Genomic DNA, 23,929 nt, shown 5'->3' with positions numbered 1-23,929 from the left:
TTTGAGAGCTGTCTGTGCTCTGCCTCAGCATGGGAACTCTGCAGGTAATATTTATATTCCGTTTGTTGCACTCATTTACTATGATGGCAGACTTACATTTTTTTATTTTTTAAMATAAAGAATATCTGTTTATCTGCTGTTCTAGTTTAATCAAAACTCATTTCTGGAGTGCTGAGAAGCAATAAATTTATTTCCTTAGATTCAAGAAAGGAGAAGCCAGTCTATAATTTACRCTGAAGGAATATCATTGTAATGCTAAGTGGCAATCAGTCACTTCTGAGATGGCAAAACCAGACTGGTGTTTTTCCTTTTCACTGTAAATGGCGATTGCTTTGATTTCCAGTTGATTAATTAGCTTTAGAAATTAAATGCATTTTATTTGGCAGTAGTTCTTGCCAGTTAAATGTAGTATTTTTATTCCACCTTGGCTTTTGTTATTTGGAGCTCTTTATTTCCCCTTATTGAAAAAACCCAGGAATACTAAGGGCATTAACCTAAACAGATGTCCAGTAACAGATGATGTGCATTTAATCTCCACCTAACCAGGAATGATTTCATTGCCCTTCTGAAATGGTATCAGCAGATCCGGTGTGAGACATTCAAGCATCAGCACAGAAAAGAAGAATATTCCAGCAATGCCCCTGTGCCTGGTGCTGCTGTACTTGCAGTCCRTGTTCAAAGCTCTGCCTGATAATGTGGAATTGTCCATTCGTAAAATGAGCTCCAAAAGTCAGCAGAGAGAAACCAGAGCCAGSGTGAAGTGCAAAGGGAGAATTCATGCAGAGGCTGCTACAAAAGGACTGTGTTCCGCAGCCTCAGAAATTCAGATCACAATTCCAGTGTTTTCCCGGTAGCAATCTCAACTTCCTATCTGGGTGCTTTTCCCTAGTGATAAACCAAAGCCTACCTTTGCCATGAAAGTTTTTCARTGTGTCTGGAGTGAAATGTCTGGGGACTTCATCAGCAGTGCAATTTGGGGGAAAAAAAAAAAAAAAAGAAATACAGCAGCATACAGGGTATGTGTGTTTATTTCTTTCCACAGGCTCCAAATTCAAGTTTGGTATGACACATTGATTTTTCTACAGTTTAATATTTTTTTAACTCAATACTGGCTGCTTTTCAAAAGCTCAGTAGTAATCACCAGCTGGTCATCCCAGATATGGACAAATGATAAAATAATCCTGCTTTCCAAAGAGATTCAAGTAATTTAAAGAAGTTTAAATAATTCAGTTGTCTGGATTCAAGAGCAATTCCAGGCCTGAAGTTTTCTTTTCTCCGGCTGGGGGGACACTGCCTGCCCATGTACCTCCTGACCAATTCCCAGGATGCACATTTAGGGGAASACAAGTTAGACCCCTGTTCTGACATTGCATTTTGGAAGCAGGCAGAGTGTACTGGTACAGCACTGCTGCCAGATTAAGCCAATCTATAGATCTTTTTCTCACAGAAAGCATTGGTTTTAGCAGAATTTGAAAAACTTCTTTGGGTTAGTGCCATCTCTGTTTTATCAGATGTTCTGGACATATCTGCAAATGGCATTAAAAATACCATTACCATCCTTCAAGGTAAGAAATCTGTGAAGTGTGCAAAAACTGCCTTCAAAAATCAAAAATACATTCATAAAATGCAACAGCTCTCACCTCTCTTTCTTTTTAAAGTGTGGAGTTACAAAATGTTTCCTATCTACTGCACTAGTGTCCATAAGTAAACAATGAGTAGAGTTGTGTTGAGAAATGCACCATAAAAATCTTCCTTCATTTTTTGCTAGGCTTGCAGTTGTACTGCTGTTCCCTCAGTGGATCATTTTCTTGAGAAAAACARAGAAACGGGGATTAAGCTGATAAGGAATTAAATCTATTCTGATTGGGAAAGCTACAGAAGTTTTATCTTGAGTGATAAGGTTTTCGTGGAGGAAATGTTCCCATCAGATATGCAAGACCAAAATTCTATTACATTCTTTGAAAAGCAATCAGAAAWTGGTAGCTTTAATGAATAATTTTGTTCTTTGTGAGAACGTTGGAGTAATTTTGTTGTTTAATGACATTGCACTGATTTTAAGTGCTRCAGGATGTGATTTTTCTGCTGCCAAATTGGTTATAATTGAAAAATGATTGACCTTCAGAATGCTCTACAGATGAAATATTTTGATCTAATGCTCAAATAGCAACTTGCAGATAAATCAGATGGCTCAGAACTCACAGCTCCTGGGCACTGATGTGTCTGAGGTCCTGTCAGCTGGTCAGACCTGGACTTCTATTTGTTCACTGTTGAATTCCAGCTGCATTTATTCTCTTGAAATAACCACTGGTGAATGGGAATAGAGGAGGAGGTTGGAGTTGGTGATTGTATTTTATATGCTGTGGTTGGAGGCACTGAAACCTGRACACAAATCTCCAAATCTTAAAAGAAGCAAAATATTTGAGCACTGGAAAACCCTCGTACAATTCTGTAATACTAGAACTCTTGGAAATTTTATAGATATTCTTGACTTTTTACTTAGGTGTCTGCCTGATTCTTCTTAAGCAGTAAAATTTGCATTTGTAGTTCCACTCTAGAGATAACCCATTACTGCTCCTGAAAAGGGAAAGAAGCAGACTCATTTCAGGTGCAAAAGTAGTGTGTGCATTYAGGAAAGAGCTTTAAAATGTAAGGGCTGTCAGATTTTCAAACTTAGCTCTTCCCCATCTCAGCAGTGTTTCCAGTTGCAATATTTTGCCATTCAGAAGAACAGGATCCTTAGGAAYCCTGCAGTGGGTACCTTGGCTGATGCCATCTTTTCCATTTGTGGATTTGTGACCACTGCAAATACCCCACACCCCATTTATGAGGGGAACCTCCAGAGCCCCAGGGTATTCTACTCCCACTGTTCTTGGTTTTAATCTAGGTTTGCTCCAGAGATGATTATCCTGTAGCATTTCCTGGGATTCATCCATCTCRTTCAGTGCTGGCTGTTCAGATTTTGCATTTGAATTTTGAAGTCCTGAGCCAGCCATGCATTTAGGGATTTAATTGTACCTACTATTTTTATATGAGTGAGTCTGACATGCTTAAGAAATTGGTGTAGGTAACTGAAGACATTCTAGTGAAGTATTTAAAATTAACGGAGTAACTTATGCATCCTTTTTTAAAAAAAGTTTTATTATAAATGCTGACTTGGATTTGTTTTTTGTATGTTGTATATTTTTGGAGCCAGTTTGTTATGAGAAGTAAAGGCTTTCTTCAGTAACAAAACGGGACCAATTAGCCCTTTCTGCTTGGTTTTGCTTTTTTCTTATTCCCCAACATTTGTTGTTTTGCAGCGACAAAGGGTGATTTATTGTAATGGGTACAAAGAGAAGATTCATATTTTACCTACACAGTCTTGTTTGAAAGCTAAAATTAGGCTATAAAAATCTCATRCAGTGTGTCTATGAATGGCAAGGGCAGTAGGCCAAAAAAGCATTATTTTTGTATGACTTTAGAAAAAAGACTGCAAGAAACATTATGGTGTTCATTTTGTTGTCTGCCTCAGAGTTTCTTTATTAATTAATATGGTATCCTATATCCAGCCACTGCTACACTCCTGCAAGTCCCCCCTGKCAGGCTGTGCCACATGGTAATAAATCCAAAACCTTTTCCCAGTTGTCTCYGAAGCTTGAAAATTGTAGATTTTAAAATTTGGGGAGATTGAAAGGGACTGAAGCAAAAGGTTGCACTTTGGTTATTCTGTTGTGGTTTTTAGATGTATCTGTAATTTGCACTGTAATATGCACAAATTCATGGTTGTAGTAGCACAGGGAGCCTCAGGTTAATATTGGTCCTGCTTAGAAAATATTTCCAATGTATTCTGGGGAATCTGGGATTTCTGTTTGGTCTGTCTGAAATGTTGCTAGAACTCACACTTTTCCTTGGAGACTGAAAATGTGTGTCTGGCTCYCTCCAAGTGTTGCTACTGACAGTTCTCAAATGGTACCAGATTTCTGGGTCTATGCAGAAATCATCTCTGGAGTGAGTGTTCTGTTTTCTAATGAGTGATAACTGTCAGGACACTGACACAGGTCTRCTGGGAGGTTGTGTCACTTATCTAACACTGGATATTTTGCAGCTGTAAAGCTGTTGTTTTATTATTCTGTTTTGATGTTTGACTTCTGTCTGCTTTGGCTCATAATTGAAGTAAAAATGAAGACAGGGGAGTTTTGGTTTTCAGCTTTTTCAAGGAATCATATGCTTGTGGTACCAGGAGATTGGAAGACAGATATTGCTTGTGACAGGAAAATGTGAAAGTAAGCAAGAGAGAGGAGACTTGAATGAAATTTTTTCTTGTGCAGAAGATGAGTACAAGATCAGCGATCCCCCAGAAATTCATCCCTCCTAGGATGGAGGATACACTTGTCTGCTTCACTGGATGAATTTTTACATTTTGAGACATAGTTAGACTTGAAAGTGTAACACAATTTGTTTACAGCAGAAAAACCCTATTAATCTCCAACAGTACATCACTTCTATGTACTCTGTTTAGGGCTTGATGAGTTAAAAAATATCTGTGTCTTGATAAAAGAACTTCCCTGCTTTGTTGAAGAAGCTGTGGGATTTTTCCTAAGCTAGTTCTGGCCTGGCATCTCATYAAGCCTTCTTGTTTAGTTTTATGATTTAACCTTCAAGCAGTTCTCTGTGAATCCTGTGGTTCTGTTTAACCTACAGATTTTAAATCGTTGTTACACTCTGGTTATTTAATRAAATATTTATTTTCTCCTGCAGGCACTCTGTGGAATTTATCCTCCTATGARCCCCTGAAGATGGTCATCATCAACCATGGTCTGCAGACCCTGACCAACGAGGTGATCATCCCCCACTCGGGCTGGGAGAGCGAGCCCAACGAGGACTCGAAGCCTCGCGATGCGGAGTGGACAACGGTGTTCAAAAACACCTCGGGCTGCTTACGGTAAGGCACAGCTGGGGGTTTAGTCAAACCTTGAACTGCTGACTGTTTGGGATCCTGAATGCTCCTTCTCTRTATATTCCTTGCAAAGGAGTCTTTTCTGGTTTGGTACTGTATTTGCAATTCTGAAAGCACCTTGGGAGCAGGACAGTCCATGCCAAAAGTCCATGCCAAAAGGAGTCCTAATTAAGTCTGAAAAACCTGAAGAATAAATACTCCCTAAATTCGTGTGTCTCATTTTGCTTTTCTTTTGAGATAAAATAGTTACAGAGTTTAGATTCTTCAGCTCTGTGATCAAGTCAATTAGTTTGAACAAAACTAATAAAGATTTGGCATTGTACCTTCTGTTGCTCTGAAGTGTACTCCTGTCAGATCTCTCCTGATTAATGCATCTTCAGAAGTTGTTTCATTTCTGTTTCTTGGACTTGTGGTCTCTAAATTGCAATAACTTTTCCCCCAAGTAACTTCACAAATGAAGAAAGTAATGAAAAGTGTTCTGAAAGGGCCCATTACTGAAATTATGTGCAGTCCCACTGGAAACTAAGGTCCTTTAAGCAGACTCCAGACATCATAAGTTTTTACTTASTAGTGTCTCATATTCTAAGTGTGTTCTGCAAGAGGAAATTAGTCATGGTGAGGGAATAAAAGGATTATCTCAATGAATATGAGATTCTCCAGTAAGCGTAGACAATAAATTGGTCATTAGTAGACTAGCCTAATCCGCATCATAAAATTTTATTAGTATATGGATCCACTTGAACTTCTGTATCCAGAGTATCTTTGAGTTTGTTGATCAGGCTTGGGTTTGTCTGTTTTTTTTTTTTTTATTTTAAAGTGAGGTACTGGTTTTAGTGGAAACTCAGAGGTGGGGAGAACTGTCTTGCTGTCTCCCCACTTGTTGCAGTGAGATGAGTCCAGGAACAGGACAGATGCAGGAGCAGGTGGATATGAGCTGTCTTTCAGCTTCCTGTTGCCATGTCAGGGATATTACACATRCCTTTTGTAGAGCAATTCCAGATCTAGGCGTGTAAATGGACATATCAAAAGTAATTAACATTCAAACTGTTGGAATTATTTTGTGTTGTGTGTTGAAATCCTCTGCAGCACATCTTTCAAAGCAGCAGCAAGATGTGATAGTTAACACCGACAGAGAATAAATTGTTGCAGCCATCTGTCTGACAGACACCAGTGTTTAAAAACCCCTTTGCCTACGCTTCTCTCATTGACACAGTAGCTGGTCTTAGGAATTCAATTTTCCACAAACGGAGCTTATTGCAGACTGCAAATGTTCACCAATTTGATATTTGATTGGGAGGTKAGGTCTCTTGGTGATGTGCCAGCCTCCCTTTTCCCCTTTAGAAGTGAGCCTCAGGTGTCTCCCAAAATAACCAGTATAATCTCTGAGTTTCGGGGGTTTCAGATGTCCTTGCAGATTCGGTATTTAAGAGAACACAGACATTGTGCATGCAGGATGGCATTCATTTCAGTATCATTTTTTCAGTTAATGAAGTTTATCAACAGATGTGGGCGAGTTTGTTTCAAACTCAGTGATTCACAGCATGAACTGCCAGTTAATTATTACTTGCCTTTTTTTTTAAACTCTGCTTACTCATCTTTACTTTGTTCTTAATCTAGGTTTCTCCTTTGATAATGTGGAGCCATGGATACACTCATTTCAAAATAATTAAAAACAAGCAATTAAAAAAAAACTCCTACATTACTATTATTTACCTTTAGCTCTTTTTCAGTTCCTGATCCATCCCACTCTGCTTTCTGATCTTACACATTTTTTCCTGTGTAATTTGTCTCTCCCTCCTGACTTTATGGGTTTGGGTGCTGGTGTGTGTGTGCATGTCTGAGCAGGTCAGGGTGAGTTGTATTCTCCAAAGTCACCTTGGCCCACCTGCCCAGCATGGATTAAGAGCTGTTTTAACAGCAGGGASAGTGTGGTGTGGGATGGAAGGAGCAGGGTCAGTAATTGGGGCCAGCACCTGGGCAGAGATCTGTACCTGTACCAGGCCTGGGAATTCATTTACAAGATAAGAACCGTGATCCGTGCACTCTGCMCCTTGGCTGGAGCTGAGGTGGTTTTACTGGCTTTCCACAGCCCTGATCTGCCCACTTTCTGAATTAATAAAACCCCTCTGTGATGCTTGATCCTGATTTTAGTTTGTGTGGCCACAGAACTTGCACCCAGCACTGGACCTGCTTGTTGTCTGTGTCTGATACTGGGTAATGCTGGACCTGGTCATTTACAGGCTGGAAATCTGAGAAGCTGCTCACAGTTTATCATCAAGAAAGCCATTCATATACTCTGTTTTGCCATGTTTTTTCACTCTGGGTTTACCTGGGATACTCAGTGTCCATTCCAAGCTATTGTGGCTGACTGCACATGCACAGAGCCTGTGGGAATCAGAGGAGGAAAAGGCTGCTGCTTAGGGTCTGTTTTTGTGGACTTTGGAGGCCAGTGTTTATTTAAAGAGCTCCTTCTAAAGTCAAGCCCTCTGCTTTTAAGTGTGCCTCTGCTGTGACTGGATATTTGGAATCCTGGTATTATCTGGAACACGGCTGGTGGGTTCTGTGTGCCATCTCACTCTGCACTTGACTTGCCAAAAACTCTGTTCAGACAAATGTTTGGGGAATCCTGTATTCCCCTTTAGAAACTTGGCAGCATGTCCAGTTTGCAGAGTATAATCTGATAATGAAATTTATTGGGTGCTCTGTTGTAATCCTGACTGAGAAACACTGGAGTTTTCAGAAACTACTGCAGGTGATGATAATTTTGTCTCCATTCTCATCATGAGATCAGGAAAAAGATGCTTCCTCTTAGATTGCTGTGTTTTGTTTCTAGGGGTATATCCAATATGATGAATAGATCTGCAGTATCCATTATCACTTTRCTACTGCAAGTGGTCACGAGCCTTGTGAGAGATGCTGCCTTGGGTATCATTTCATAAAACAGGGATATWCTTTTACTCTGTTGAAGCTGATAAAAGAAACATGACTGGTAGAAATCTGGAARGGAGCAGTAAAAGAAACAAATCCAAGTGGAATTTTTGGTTATGAAATAGTGGGACTGGGGAAGAAGTAAGGAAGACATTTGCTTACTRTAGGAGATCATTAAGTATGCACAGATGTTCCTTCATTTCATTTGCAATACAAGCTTTATGTTTTCACATTGTATTTTATTTTTTTAGGTATGTGGAGAGTGTCTCTCCTAGTTACTGYCTTTCTTTTTTTCTTTTAAGCCCTTTGGATTTGCAATCCGGAAGCATTTATCTTCAAGTTGCACTCCTGTTGAAATAACGGAATGATTTGGTGCCTCTTCATGAGGCCATTTTATGATCCTTCCTACAACTTTTACCCAGATACTGAGGTGCTTTAGGAGAAAAGTATGAGTTGAGTCCTTGTGGGGAAGATCCATGATTTCTGACCACCCAGGCAGTACCAGAGACCTTCCCTGGGTCCCCTGGTTTGTCCTAAGGTGCATCCCTGCCCTGAAGGGAAATTGCTGCATCTGTGGATCAGAGCACTGATGCAGTCCCATCATCTCTTTAGTTTTCTGTGAAGATACCCACCATGATTCCTGGTTCTCTGGAAGCAGATAGGATTTTAATGGTTTGAAAATTAAATTCATTCTGAACTTAATTGCTGTTTTCTGCCTAATTACTTTTAATTCTCTCTTGGATTTTTTCACTTCTAAGAGGACAGAGTAGAACTTAGTTCCTAAATTGCCAACTTTCTAGCCTGATTCCTGTGCTAAACTGACCTGCTGTCAACAAATGTTAAATGAAYTAATTTGCATAGCAAACAGATGCAAAGTGCTCCTTTTTCCAGGGGTACCATCTGTAGTTGCAGCATTTCTTGTCAGTTCTCCAAGTACACAGAARTTCACATTCACAAATAGCCTCAGGGTTCAGAGCCCTGGCTGAGGTGTATGAACACAAACAAACTGCACCCACCTGACTTCCCCTAAAAACACGCATCCTTCAGATGGAGATTGCACATAACACCTTGTGCAGCATCAACCCCTGAGAAGGGAAGGGACAGCCTAGTGGCTAAAGCTGTAACAGGAGACTTGAGAAATGTGGGTTTATTTGCTGTTCTGCTACTGCGCTGACATAATTACAGGCAAGATTAATGGTATAAACCTTTTTGTGGTCTAATTTTTAATAGCCCTGTCTCCTCCTGGCTTTGGTGAGGTTTAAGCTCCCAAGTGCCTGAGGTGATCTAGACTGCACAGATCTTCACTCTTCTGTCTTTAATGTGGCACTGGCACCTTTGTGTGTCCTTTCCCCTGAAGTTGGTAAATACCAGTAGTTGGAGGATTTAGCAATGTGCCTTTTTATGTGCTGCATGTGTGTTCATGTTGTCCTGCAGATGTCCCTTGCAGTRTTCCAGTCACAGGTAATGCTGTGAGTCCTCGTGTCTTTGTGTATTTGTAACGTGTGTGTACCCAGACAGGCACTGCACACCCTGTTTSAAGCAGGAGTGTGGGTGTCTGTGAGGCACATGAAGGTAAAGGTTTTTCAAGCGACATCAGGTCTTGTTTGGGCAGAAAAGGTCTCTCTCTGCCCCCTGAAAACACWGTACTGAGTTATCAGTGATGTTGGTGTGCCTGTTCTCCCTTGTCCGTGTGCTGATTTTGAGGAACTAAAAGAAGTAAGGTTGCCAAAGCCAGGTTCCTTTTGCCCTCCTTTCTTATTAATGATTAATGTGTGGCTTTTCTCTGAAGAAAAGTGCCTGGGAATTAGAGCTTTCAAAATGCATTACTCCAAAGCTCTATCCATCTTTGCATCCTGCAGGCATGATAATAGTATGTGGTGACAGTCACACARTATTTGTCCTGTGTGCACTCGTGTACTGGAGGCAGCCTTCATCTGCAGCTGACTGAAGTCAGAAGGCACTGAAGTGTGAATCTTTGACCTGGAAGTGCTGCCTAGTGCAGAGCAGGGCACAGGGGGTGAGGCTCAGGTGACGCTGCTGCCAGACTGCTGCCCTTGGTGTCAAGGGAACTTTGCTCGCTGAAGCATTGCAGAACACAGAAGATGGAAACTAAAGGCTGCCACCTGAAAACTCACATTTCCCTGCTTTTTATCAGCAGTAAATTTGCATTAGTTCAGAGCCCTCTGCTAGGGTTTGTCTGACATTCCTTCTTACTTACTGTGTTTCCCTATCCTACTTCAAGTAATCATTTCCTGTGTATTTGCAGGGCAGTTATTTAACCAAGATCATCTGGACTGGACTGCAGGTCCACTGCAAAGGTTGATGCTGCCCTGTCCCAGCCAGGGGAGCTGAGGGCAGATGGTGACAGCTCTGTCCCCCCACTCACCCACAGTGCTACCCCACTCACCCACAGTGCTACACTCAATGCTGTGTTCAGAGTGGGTACAGCCTTGGGGAGATTGATGCTGCAGGTCCCAGGGCTGATGATACTGTCAGTCCTTTGGTGTGCAACAGGTGCTTTTGAASTGGACTTCCAGAGAAGGAATAGTTYTAGAAAGAGATAAAAACAGARCCRAAATTTGCTTGTGAATCTTCACTTTGGAGGCAGCAAGCAGCATGGAAAGGAGGAAGCTTATCTGCCCAACCCAGACTGGAAAAAATCAACTCAAATTAAAAACCCACACAAAAGAGAGGAGTGAGCGAAGGCAGTTTCTTAATTAGCTTACTGATACTGTGCAGGATCACAGCATATGGCTGTCCTGGGGCTTATATGATGAGCAGAGCGTTTAATTCGTGCTAGTAAGGAGCTGTTAGGGTTCCTCCTGACAGTTCCTGATGTTTAGCTTGTAATATAAATAAATYATGCATAGATTTTAGCAGCAGAGACATAACCTAGTTACATGCAACCTTAATGCTTTACAATCATATCTTGAGGTATAAATTTAAAGTTGTGCACTTGCTTACTGCCTTCTGTCATTACTYAGGAATGAATCTAGGTCCCTCTTCCCTTGGCTGTCAGGAAAGGGAATCTGCAAAAATATCTCTTGCTGTGGTGGGATGAGGAGCAGGACTGCAGCAAAGCTCACTGGAGTCTGCAACGGACATAGTCTGCTTTGGAAGGCTTGTGATCCATGATCCATTGTTAGATTAATCCCATCTCATTTCTGTACTTTTGAGATTCTTTTCACATGGCAGCAAGCATGTGTGGTAAAACAAGCAGAGCCTCTTGGCCTTTCCTCCAAGCAGAGACTGGAATAATTTGGAAGCTAARTAGCTGCTGGGCATCATGGAATTTTCGTGTCGTGTTTCTGCATCATTTTGCATTACAGGAGAGCAAGCTGAGGCCCTCCAAGTAGGTCATGGAGGAGGTAACCAGTCAGCATTTTACTGAAGAGGCATTACAAGATGTTTTGGGTATAGAAAGGCATGAATAACAAGGTACAGATGTCAAGTCCATCCTTTGTTAAACTCTTGAGCCCCAGCCTGTTTCCAGGGGCTCTTCTGGGCAGTGCTGCCATGGGTATGAGGTGTGGCAGGGTGCCTTGTGGATCTGTTCTGTGTCACTGGAGCAGACTGAGCTCGTGAAGCCCTTTCTCAGGGTGGCTTTTGCTGTGTCCTCTTGGGCATTTGGCCAGCTAAATWAAGCCAATCACTTTATTAAAAATARGTGGARGKGTTTRCATGCAAAGAAACTGGGKCTGCTCTGCTGYTTCTCTCTYGGGTGTRAGTGGTCAGCGAATGCTGGGGTGGAGCAGCAATGTCCAGTGGGATCTCCGGCTCAGATCTGAACAGCTGCTCCCTGCCTAAACCACCATTAGCAGAGCTCCTCGGGCTTTCTGTGCATTTCATTTGGATTTGGGCTTCTTTCTGCTTTCTGTACCATATTCTCTGCTTGATTTCAGATCAAACTCTCTCCTGCCAAACTCCATTGTGCTGTACAGGCCCTCAGACCAGAGTTGCCTGGATCAGGCTATCTTCATGTCACAGGCAGCTTCTTTCTTCTTTTTTCTTCTCTCTTGTTTTCAGAACAATGAACTTTAATACCAATTAAACTTTCTGGTACTTCATGTGAACTGAAGTATGCAATCCATTTTATTTCTGCATGAAATGATGGAATGATTTTTAAGTGTTGTATGGTCCTCCCTTGAGACATAGTGGACCTAGAAATACACTTGGCAATAGAGTACATTTACTACAACAATTATTGATCCTTCTCCTCTGGCTGGCATCCAAATAAAAATTTCATTATTGTGAAGCAGAGTGTGGGTKTGGAAGGGTGTTTGTACAGCAAGGGTTCTGCCTGCCAGAGTAGGTGGACCAAACAATTAATATGTTTTAAGTTAGACTTGTGAGAAGTTGGTGATCTTTTATCATCTGAAGTATGCAAAGCTCAGTGTCTGCACAGCAAATCCTCAGTGATGGTGCTGGTCAGAGTTTAGCAAGGGTTTGGAAAGCAGCTATCTGTGCTTCAGCTCTCAGCTGCATTTATTCCAGGCAAAGGTGGAAGTGTTACTGGGAGGATGTCTTTAAAATTTCCACTTCAGCTTCCTATTTGTAGAAAAAAGCAGCATCTCCAAGCTGTTGTCTTCATTCCCAGCTAGATCTCTAAACAAAGTGCTTTTTCACCTGCTGAAGGGAGGCAGGGGGTGAGTGTTCAGTAACATTCGGGCCTCGCTTTGTCTGCAGCCCTGTGGGGTAGCAGCTGATGGTGCTCTCCAGACAAGTGACAGACACAGCAACAGTCTTGGAAAAACTGGTATTAATTTTCAGAGAAAAACATGTCTGCCTTTATTTTCAAGTTTCTCTTCATCATTAGATAAAACCCCAATCCAAAATCTCTCCACATCTCCACTCTGTCTGTTGGATTGTTAGGGAGGGCACAGAGCTGCATGATTGCATTGAAAGAGTGCAAATTAAGTACCCTGTACTTAATTACTTTYAAGTCTTTTCTCTTGAAGATAATTTTGGTATGTGGCACAGACAGTAGTAACAGCTTACCTCTCCTAAGGGTGGTGACTGCCAGCTCTGTTCTGCAGATGTAAATGTAGCATTCAGAACTGCATATTACTAAGACAACTCTTTGGTGATGATGATAACTTTATCTAAAGCCTGAGCAGATTCCTCAGCACATTCWCCCCCACTTTCTGAAGTCTTTAATACCAACAGACTGCATGACTGCATTCCTTGCCTGATGTGTTTCTATGCTGGTAGGTATTTACTTTTATTTAACATTTACTTAGTGCTTCTTTGTTTTGTTTGGGTTTTTTTTTTTTTTTTTTCCCAGGGAGAGCATATATTGCAACATCCTCACAAATTTTCTTTTGCTAGTCCTGGCCACAGTCTGGACTCTGAGAATTTGAGGAGCAATCCAGGTTGCTTTTTCCAACTAAAGGCTGGAGATTTAAAACTTCTGGAATGAGATTTGTGCTTTACTGTTTCACATAAAATCAGTGATCCACTTGCTTTCTTTCCTATCTACTCTGAGTCACCTGGGCAGTAATTCCATGTTTTGCCTTTAGAATTGTTCTCCAGACTGCGTTGTGTATATTTACTGAAAACACACTGAAGGTTTCTATTACCCTTTGCAGTGTGGCATAAGAAAGACACTTGTGTTCTTAAAATAGGTTTTTCWTGTAACAGACTCTTGGAAAAGTATTGAAAAGCAGGAAAGTCAGGGAAGGCAGCAGAGGCCRTTCTGGGGGTGAAGAGGCAGGGTAAGGGAAGCAGACTGTACAGAACACTGGGGATGAATGGCAGGTCTCATTTGTTCCTGGTTTGTGTAAAAATAGTTCAGGTTGTTCCTCCTCACTATTCCCACCCTTTTCAATGGGTAGTCAGCGTTATTTTCATTTGTCACAGAATATTTGCCCATCATCAGTGCCTTGAAAGCCCTGCACAGTTCCTTTCACAAGTCGTTCAAACTTCAGTAATAATACTGACTTACATATACAGAGATTCTTGATACTAATTTGCTCCAGCAAGCGAGTCACTGAGATCATTTGTTTAATTCCRAGATCTTGAGGCCATTCCAGTTGTTGCATGGCAGCCTGTCTCCTGAGTAACAGCAGCACCTCAGCTGGGTCTCAGCTGCTTTTCTGTTTGGTGTCTTGTGTGAAACTCTCCATCCACTGAAGAATTACTTCTGGTGTAAAACAACACTTGTCTGATGTGTAAAAAAGTTCAGTGAAAAGCAAAACTCTCTACTTGATCCAGGTCTGGGTGGTGTATGTTACATATCTCCATTGAGTTTCTGAAAGCTTCTGGCCTGGGTGAGGCTTTGTTTAAAGCTTAGAGGTGTCTGGCATACTTGTCCATGGATCTGAAATGCAGRTATTGCCATGGGGATTGGGAGCTCTTCAGTGCCTTTTGCTGTTTTGGAGGCAGGTGCTGATCTCTGTGGGCTTGGACTGTCTGAGATCTGCTCCACTGCTGGGACAGGGATGGGAACTGAGCCCTCCTGTAGGTCTGGGTTACAGACAGGGAAATGGGGTTTGTTCTTCCACGGTACATAAATCCCATGGGCTGCAGGAAGCTCATTASCCGAGGAGGGAGGACTAACAAAATCCCAGGAGCTGGGTATTTATAGAGCAGATGTGTCTGCATGAGATGCTCATAAGGATACATTTTGTGATGTGCGGGGTGAAACATTAAAACTGCAAAGTTTGATGTCTGGATAACTTAGCCATAGCATTAATTAGCTATTAAYTTGATCCTTGCAGAATTTTCATGCTTATTTATGTGTGATGTACGTGGGAATTTTTTCTTGAGGCATTAATTTTCAGTATTTTTTTCCATAGYTGAAGAGACAGTAAGTGATATCAGYAGGCCACACTCTTACTAATGCACTTTCAATTTTTAATAACCTTATGAATGTATACCTTTGTATTAACCCCAGTACAGATGAAGAAATAAGAAAGCAGGATACTCAATACTGTGATGCTGTTCATAATCAAAACAGTAAAAACAAATGTGGTGCAAGTGTGGAAGCACAAACAAACCATAAAAAGATCTCTTCTGATGAGCTAAAGGGCAAGGCAGGTGTGAATGTTGAGCTGTTTTGCCTTTTTTTTAAAGTCTGCAAGTGTTGCTTATGAATGCTAACACTAAGACTTAATTATGGAATAAAAAACGTGATGCACAGCTCCGGATAAGGCCATTTATAGGGCATTTTTGTCAYCCTGAAGCTTAGTAAGTACTGTTCCACATTAATAGATAGGCTTGAATGTGGAGTTGCTATCGTGTACTGTTACAACTCTTGAAAGGTATCAGAGAATTTGAATTCTAATTTCAGTTTCATAAAGACGTGGCACTAAAATTCACATTTGTGTTTTTTGATACAAAAGGAAGCTGGGGTGTGTCCCTGGACTCATCAGCAAAAGAGAAAAATGTGTTTCTAGGCACCTCTGGGATTGTGTTTCCCCGTTTGTTCAGGCTCAGAGAGTTGCAGATGTGCATTGCCCCTATTTTACTGCACTTTAGTAGGTTTGTCAATCTACTTGGCCTCCTAATTGTTCATCCAAGGTAATGAGTTCCTAATAAGTGTAGGATAAATCAATGCACTTTCAGCTTTATAGTGAAGCTTACAGGGCTGAATTTTCTTTCCACTCTCTCCTGGCAGGAATGTAAGCTCAGATGGAGCAGAAGCACGCAGAAGACTAAGGGAGTGTGATGGYTTGGTGGATGCCCTCCTTCACGCTTTGCAGTCTGCAGTTGGCAAGAAGGACACGGACAATAAGGTGAATTGGAGTATTAAAACATAGTGGATGTTTCCATTAATTTAAGCTGAAGTGCTGCACTGGGATCCAAATTCTGTTTGCTGGGATCAGAAGAGGATTATGCTTGTCTCAGAAAATAGAGCAATTCTCTTTCTCTCCCCTCTGGTRTCTGTGGAGCTGCTGATGGGGTATGAGCAGGATGCTGCTGTGCTTCCCTCTATGGCTGAGGAGGGGAGCAAAGGCTGTGGCTGAGAGGTGTGGGGAGAGCTGTCCTTTATTGTCAGTGACATTATTGCTGTTGTTCTGCGTTTCTTAATTGGCATTTATAAGAGCAGTGTCCAAATCAGAATTGAGTCCCATTTGCACAAAGCAGCAAAGGAGTCAGTTCCCATTTTAAAGACTTTATTCAGCACCATCTCTAAAGAYTGAAGTGCTTAGACATTAAGAAGTGTTTTCAGACATGCWGCACTTTSACTGTGGCTTTTTTTTGGTGCAGATTCTATTAATCTGTTTTTATCATCATCTCATCCCATGGCACTTAAAAGTGTATTTATATGCATGAGGAATATCATAACTTTAACCTGTTCAAAAAAGAGCATACTATTTCTTTATATCACCAGAAGGCTTGTGAAGCATCATTATTTTATTCTTTTTGAGTCCCACCATGTGATGGCCTGTACAAGGGAGTTACAAAGCCCTGTTACTTAATCAGGTAATTTTGGAAGTGGATTTTGTAACCACCTGGTGGTTTCCATTGCAACCTACAGAGCATTGCTCTTGTCAGAACCCGATGTGCTGTGGATTAGCTATAACTACAGGACAACGTGTGTTCTCATTGAAATCCTCACAAGGCCTGGGTTTTGACCCAGAGAAAATTTAATAAAATGGGCCCCTTGGAGATTGTAAACGTTGGAAGAACGAGAGGGAGACTTGGATTAAAATAAGATCCTTACATGATCGTTTTCTGCTGTGTGTTTGATCTTTTGGTGAATTGTATTCTTTATGTAAGATCAAGTGGTATTTTTGATTAGAGAGTTTTCATTTTGAATGGATACTATTTATGAAGTGCTTCACTTTTGGAAGAATAAAATGGGGTTTAGAAGAAAGAATGAACTTTAATTTCCTAAATCTTCCTTGAGAATTACATGGTTTTCCTGGGACAGGTGGCCTTCTTTCAATTTCCCCAAGCCCTCCTCTGAACAGTGTAATGGTTTGCAGGTAAGAGAGTGCARTACTTTTTGTAACATGAATTTCTCTGTAACAGTCTGTGGAGAACTGCGTGTGCATCATGCGGAACCTTTCCTATCACGTCCACAAAGAGGTCCCCGGAGCTGATAAGTACCAAGARCAAGATTCTGGTCAGACTACAGGCACAGGAGGCTCTCAGAAGAAGAAGAAAGATGATGCTGGTTGTTTTGGTGGGAAAAAAGCTAAAGGTATGTATTGCAAAAAGCTCAGAACTGGAAATGGATTTGGGGTAAATGTTGCTGTCCTGCTCTTGCAAGCACATTCATCGTGCTTGTTTAGGATGATGCAGTTTGTGGAGTGTTGGCAGTGTCCTGGCATGTGTTGCTCTCCTGTGTTGCATCACTATTAGATAWTTGGGATTCTTTTTGCACAATTGCTGTAAATTTGTTTGGCTTTAAACAGGAGTGCTGCATGCTGACAGATGACACTCTGCTGTTGGAAATGGTGGATGTGCTCTGCCTCTCTTGTGCATTGCTGTGTTCTTATATCTGTCAGATCTCTGCTTAGGCCCCTTCCTGGCTGTGCTGCACGTGTCCCATCCTTGGGAAGCCAGGCCAGCATGGATCCATCCATCCCTCCATCCCATGCATGGCACTCCTGGCTGTACATCATCCATGCCTCCAGACTCCTCTCATATTTGAAAACAAACTAAAAGCYTCCCCTCCCACTCAACCAAAACGTACAACCTCCCAATTCAGTCGCTATTTCAGTAATTTAAATTGCAGACRCGATTTTGTAGCTTTTAATTGTCAGTCACTTTTAGACCTGTTCTCTCCTCTGGGGCATGAGTGTTGCAAATGAGTTTCATTATTAAGAGAGGATTAATAGTCTCAGTAACCCCCCTTCCATGTTTTCTTTACAAAGAGACACTCAAATTATATCTGTTTTCTTTSTTGCTTTAGAGAAATTGCTATTCTAGACTGAATTTTGTTTTCTTTCCTTTTAGAGAAATGACTATTCTTGATTAATTCAGAGATAATTAATTCTATTTTCTGTCTCTGCTTTATTCTCTGCATTCACATGTATACATACGCTGGCTTATTATTTATAGCAGGTATAAGGAAGGGTTTTGTCCCTAAAGAGCTGATACGGAGTTTTTTGAACTTGACAGACTGTGCACRTTACTCTTTGATCTGACCTGTACATGTTATTAAAATATTACGTGTTTCTATATGTGCTAGGGAAGTCATCACAGTGTGAACTTGCTTTTGCAGACTAGTCTGTCATCAACTAGATTTAAACTGTTTAAAAAAAAATTGATGGGAATCTTCTCATGACTGGGAGGAAACTAAAGAAATAACAGGATGACCAGGCAGGTAGAATTGTCCCAGGGAGTGACTGAACCTGCAGTGTGTGATCACTTTGGAAACCTTGCATGTGTGCTGACTCGAGCCTGCTCCCTGCCACTCACAGTCCCTGGTGTTGCTTTGCTTMAGAGCAGCACAGTCAATGGAAACACTTCAGACATGAGAGCCCTGGGGGAGGAGGGAGCTGTGCTGAGGGAGACCTGTCCCCATCCCCTCCATGGCAGCAAACAGGGAATGCTCTCAGCTGTGTCCCTGCCAGGGCTGACCTRSAGATTCRTCCCTGRGGCTGTGCACATGGGTACTCCCTGYTCATCAGCTGAAGCATCAGATCATGCTTTTTTGGACAAATTGTCYCAAAATATCTGACACTGAGGATGAGCCTGTGGATTGTAGCAAACAGTGCAGGCACTTAGTGACAGCTTGGGTTTGGCTCTGTGTGTTCAGCAGGAAATGGCAATCTATTTTAATGGTTTTTTCTACCTGTTTGCAGTGCTCTTTTGMAAGTGTGCTGTTCCCCAGAGGGAAATCAACTGGTGATAATGCTGAGCTCTCAGCTCGTAGGATGTAGATCAAAAGAATAGATGGTATCAGATGACTGTTGTGCTTAAAAAATAAAAATTAAAGTCCATTCATAAATGCGCTTTTAAAATCATAAAAAGAGACTCCCTTGTCTCGCTGTTAAATTTATGTGGATTCWGGTCTGAACCTACCTTAATTTTCTCAGCCTAGAACTTCAAAATCGATCRATTCCTCTCTTGTTCATTTAATCTTGCAACGTTTCCATGTTTATTTTATTTTATTTCATGGTCATTGATCACAGCATTTCAAACACCTCTGCAAAGGGCTAGTCATCCTTCTGTCCCCTCGATTCTGTGGGCATCTTTTCATTTAATGAAAAGAGGAAAGAAAAAAAGCTGTGCAGAGAAAGATTGGGGGCTTTCAGCAGGAACAAAAGGGAGAAAGTGGAATACCTTCATTTGGTTTGGTTTTTTAATTGATGAAACTTCTTTAGTCTCGTAATACTCAGGTTTTGAACCTRTTCTGTGAAATTCTGCCTCTTTGTGACTGTTCCTTTGTATTTTCTTCATCCTGTAAATTTTTGTTTTCCTTTTGCTGCTTTTCTGGTAATTAGAGGAGTGGTTCAATCAAGGTGAGTCTGCAATACTTTCTTTTCATCATCACCATAATATGCTTTGTTCAGCTTTCACATGCAAAGCTAAGAGCTGAGATCAAGGTCTTGTTCATCCACCTTCTCCTCCCCCAGTGCATTCTTGTGTTCATTTCAGCAGACATAGAAAAATCCTTTCAGGGAGCTTTTGCAGTTTGGTCTTTCCACACCAAGAATGGAAAACACAAGGATTTATTCATTGCCAGAGTAAGGGAATTGATGTGCAGCTGGCCTGCTGYCCCCAGGAGAGCAGGAACACCCCAGTGTGAGCTGCCTGGCAGCATTKTCAGATGGAAAGCTCTGCTGCCTGGGCTGGGGAGTGGAAGTAGCCATGAGCCTCAGCAGCTTGGGTGTGTGTTCTCAGGGGTCCTTGGCACTTTCTCTCCCTTGGGAGACTCCTGGACTCTGCAGATTTGTTTGTACCAGCACGCAGAGGAGCGAGCTGGGTGAAGCTGCCCCCAGACCTGCCTTGGGGCACAGACTGCATCCCATTTCCTCRTCCCAGCACAATAACTAAAATTGCACCTGGAGTACACAAATCTGAGCCTAAAGCTTCCTTTGGCTGGGAAGTCGATAGGCTGTGGGTGCCTGGGAGACTCTGAGACTGATTTAGGRGTGAAGCCAGGGGTATTTTCAGGTTGTGCCACTTGCTTCAGATCATGGGTTCTGGATGGTTGAGCCAAAGGAAAAATGTTGGGGAGGGAAATAACCAACYAAAAAAATCTGATTGCTCCACCTAATGGTGCTGGGTAGTGTTCCCCAGGAYGCTGATTTTGGGCTGAGAGTGGTGAACCTGTGAAGGATGGGCCTGTTGGCAGGACAGAGCTCAGCCCTTGATTTGTCACTCCTTTGTGGCCAGTTCAGTGATTGTATTAATGAGCACTGGGGAGGATAAAGTGCAATTATTATGAAGAAGCACTTTCCCTTAAACTTTTATTTCAACCAGAAAGAAAGCATTTGGGAATTAATCCTTCAGCAGAAATAGTCTGGCTGTACCATGCTTTGATTATCCGGTAAAGCAAAATGACATTTGAGGAAGATCAACAACAACATTAGTGGTTAATAACACTGGGTCACACTTCAGAGTCTGTACAGAGTTTGTGACAGATGGAAAATGCTGAAGGTCATGTTTTGGTTGTTTCTTACATAATGAAAAGTAGCAAGGGGAGAAAGGGGAAGAATTTTAATCCCACTGTTTCAGAGACTGTAAATTGCATCTTACACAAGCAAGGCTCATGTCAGGCAATTTTCCCAAACCAGAGTGCTGTGCCAATCCTCCAGCCAGCTCTCATAAACAGACCTGTCACCAGGCATGTTCAAAACTGTCTCTTGGCAAAGTTTGGAGCTGTGGTTCTGATCCAACAGCATTGTCTTTTCTCTGACACACCTCAGGCTGGAGAACCTGGAGATRGGTAGAAATTAAATGTACAAAAACAGGATCTTAACTTCTCTCCCTACCACAAGTGAGGTTTGTGCTGAGGTTTCATCCCTGTGGTTGGTGCACAACCTGATGGTGAAAATCCAGGAAGCAACAGTGATGTGCTCCATAGAAATTCCACCACCTGGGTTGTGGGTGTGTTCACATCCCTGTTGTGGAGAATTGCACAGGGTGGAGGGACAGAGCAGGGTGTTCAGAGCTACAGAGTCTGGCAGTGATGCTGGGTTTCTCATGTTGCCAGGTGGGCATGGGGGTGGCTGAGAGGGTTGGAATCAGTAGACTCTTCAATTTCCAAATTTGGTCACCTTTTCAGAAACTCCAATATTTATGAAAAACAAATGGGAAAAACAGCTACTGGGCCTTAGATTGAAACCTTTCTTTTCTGGGTGGATTTGTTTTGGAGTCTTGCAGGTTGTTCATATTGTCTCTTTAGGGAAGGCCTGGAAAATGTAGGTGCTTGGGCTATTTCCAAACAAAATCCATTTGATTAAGCAAGTAATTTGTAGAGTTGAAATCCCCTTGGTGGGAGCTCTGTGTTCTGAACTGCTGCCATTGGTAAGCAGCTGGCAGCTTCTGCTTTGAACAGACAGGCTTTGGCCTCCGAGGTGGGAGTTTCTCAGAAGGCTGAGACAAAGCAGCAGAGCCTCCTCCAGAGCAGCCAGTGTTTGCAGGCTGGCCCAGAAATGGAGAGACAGCAACTGAAGAGCCCAGAGCACAGGTGGAGGGTGCTGTCTTTATGAAAGATGGGTTGGTAAATTAGCAGCTGCTTTGGCATTCCCAGCTCAAAAGGAGCAGCCAACTCTGCACTCCTGGACAATCTCCTCCTTAGCAAGTTGTGCACAGACACAGCGCTGACTAAACACTGCCACTGGGAAGGAGGGAGCTCTAACTGTGCCATTGCAGTTCTGCAGGGCTGATAGAAAAGCCAAACCAACCTTTAAATTATAGAGAGAACTTTCAAAATGAGTGGTGTCGAGTAAGGTCTGGCTCTCTGAGAATGTGTTCTGAGGTTTAAGCTATCTAATGGCAGAGACATGAAATTTGGGGTCATGTGAAAAAACAGTTTGTCCTACTTGTAGATAAGATGGAGTCACATTTATTGGTCTGTCTTAAGTCTATAATCTTTCCTAAACATTGACTTCCTTCCTTGAATGCTGCTTTTTTTTTTTTTTTTTAATTCCCTCTGCCCTGCTTTTTCCTGTCAATGCTCTAAGGGTCAACAAGGGTTTGCAGCCAGTAACTGGGTTCAGCTGCCATTATGAAATGCAATGTTCTTTGGTGCTGTACAGCACTTCCTCTTTCTGGTATTTGATTCCCCGAGCAATGTGTTGCTCCTTTCACAGAGCAAAAAAATTGATGGAAGGCTGCAAAGTGCCACTGATTCCTGTCCCTTCCTTTAGAAAAGATACCTTGCAAGGAGTGCCATGGTACCTGGCTGCATGACCTTTTGGCTGCTTAGWTGGGCTTTTACATACTTCAGTTGAGGAAATTGCTTCAGATAAGCAGAACTTCTGGGTGTATGTTTTGTTTTGCACAGCAGTTGAAGTKGGCTGGTATTCTGTGTTGGCATTTCAAAACAAAAGCGTGTGATTCCATCCCTTCCAAAAAAAGGGAGACGATGGAATACTGCCTTGAGGGGGGTTTCCCCCTCTTTTGATGTTATTTCTAAATATTCATAATGGTGTTTAAAAGCTCTAATGCTTCTCTGCACAGTGCTGGGTACTTTTATCCTTTTGTCAAGAGCAAAGGTAGAGTGACCCATTGAATTCCCTGTGCAWGTACCAACCCCCTGCTCTAACAAGGCAGGGACTGGCCTTTCCCATCTCATGACCTGTTGCCAGTCAAGACTCAGATTAATCTCCTCATTACATTTTCAAGTTCCATTCTCCTGTTTGCTTTTATGTAGCCTGACTSGTGGAGCTTTCAGCCCTTTCTGTAAAGCCTCCATTAACAGCCCTGGGAGTTCCTGTGCAGAAGCCACTTCTGGCAGCTTAAATTGCGTTGTCTGAATTCATCCCCTCACACCTGCCTTCCCTGCTCTGGAGGGAGAGGGACTAAATAACTTGATTTTCCCCCCTCAGAATAATTCAGGAAAGCTAAATTGCACACTGCTGCCCTCAGAAGCCATGCAGATTCTTGCACTGCCTTCCAAATCTCTCTCTGTGCTGCCAGTATTCCTCTGCTAGCAAGATGCCTGCTTATCCCTCAGCATCCATGCRGGCTTACCCAAGGCAGTGTGTCTCCTTGGGGGCATGAAAACTAACCCTTCCCTCCCCACGTGTCCACATAACCTTGAATTCTCAACCTAACTAAAACTGAAGTGCAGCTTTTGTTCTGCTTTCTGTAAAGGATTGTGTAAATTAAAGCTGATGTCATGGTTTGACACTGTTTCTTAGCAGAAGTATGGAATTATTTCCATTAGCTTCTAATAAATAGTAAAAATGACACTTGGTCGATTGAAGGGCAATTCAAGGTTAAGTTGTTGGCTGCTGTCTGTACAATATATTAATTCTAGATCTTCATTGGTAGTTGCAGTGAGAATAGAGGTTGCAAAGCAAGGTTGTTGTTTTTCACTCTGCTGCTGAGTTTTCGCTTCATCTGAGCTTCAGGTCAAAATTCCTCTGTGAAAACAAGTAAACACTGGGTTTCTGAGGGAGGGGCACAGCTTTGCCAGGAAGGCAAATGGCACAATTTTCCAAGGTTTCAAGCACTCTTAAGACTCTCTGAAAYGCTAGTGCTAAGCATGTTTGCAGATCAACCTGAAGGCAGCACGGGTGTTTGTCCCTAAGTTGCTCAAGCTAAAACCACAACTGTGCAGCTGGACTGCGAGTCAGRTACATGCAATTATGGGTAGCAGTTGGTGATTTATATTCTGGGTCTGTATCTTCTCTCATCTYGTAGATGCACATGACAGTAACTTACCTGTCAGTGTACTGACAGTTTTTTCCATCTGTTGTCTTCTTTTTTGCACAGGAAAGAAGAATGGAGATTTGGACAGAAATTTTGATACACTTGATTTGCCTAAGCGGTCTGAAGCAGCTAAAGGTAATGTTAATGTTTGTGCTTTTGGAAATACCAAGTAGCATGGGAGCTGGAGGCTCTTAAAGGGACTTGAGACATGAGCATATCGGGCTGATCTCTTCCTTTTGTAGTCAGTTAATTGAAATAATGGATGTATCTGTGCATGCT

General features: G+C 42.0%; 1 protein-coding gene across 3 annotated transcripts in view; it reads left to right on the top strand.

Moving 5' to 3' along the window:
- Positions 1 to 23,929, top strand: part of ARVCF (ARVCF delta catenin family member) — a 128,112-nt gene that overhangs the window by 68,193 nt on the left and 35,990 nt on the right. For all 3 annotated transcript variants that reach the window (XM_057369057.1, XM_057369058.1, XM_057369056.1), the window contains 4 exons: positions 4,738 to 4,921; positions 15,483 to 15,600; positions 16,844 to 17,015; positions 23,714 to 23,785. In XM_057369057.1, the coding sequence (XP_057225040.1) occupies positions 4,738 to 4,921; positions 15,483 to 15,600; positions 16,844 to 17,015; positions 23,714 to 23,785 (546 nt within the window). The remainder of the gene's footprint in view (positions 1 to 4,737; positions 4,922 to 15,482; positions 15,601 to 16,843; positions 17,016 to 23,713; positions 23,786 to 23,929) is intronic.

The sequence above is a fragment of the Malurus melanocephalus genome, unplaced genomic scaffold, assembly GCF_030028575.1.
Source record: "Malurus melanocephalus ecotype Western Australia unplaced genomic scaffold, MMel_1.1 scaffold_102, whole genome shotgun sequence".
Classification (NCBI taxonomy): Eukaryota; Metazoa; Chordata; class Aves; order Passeriformes; family Maluridae; genus Malurus; species Malurus melanocephalus.
This window is presented reverse-complemented; position numbering and strand designations above follow the sequence as displayed.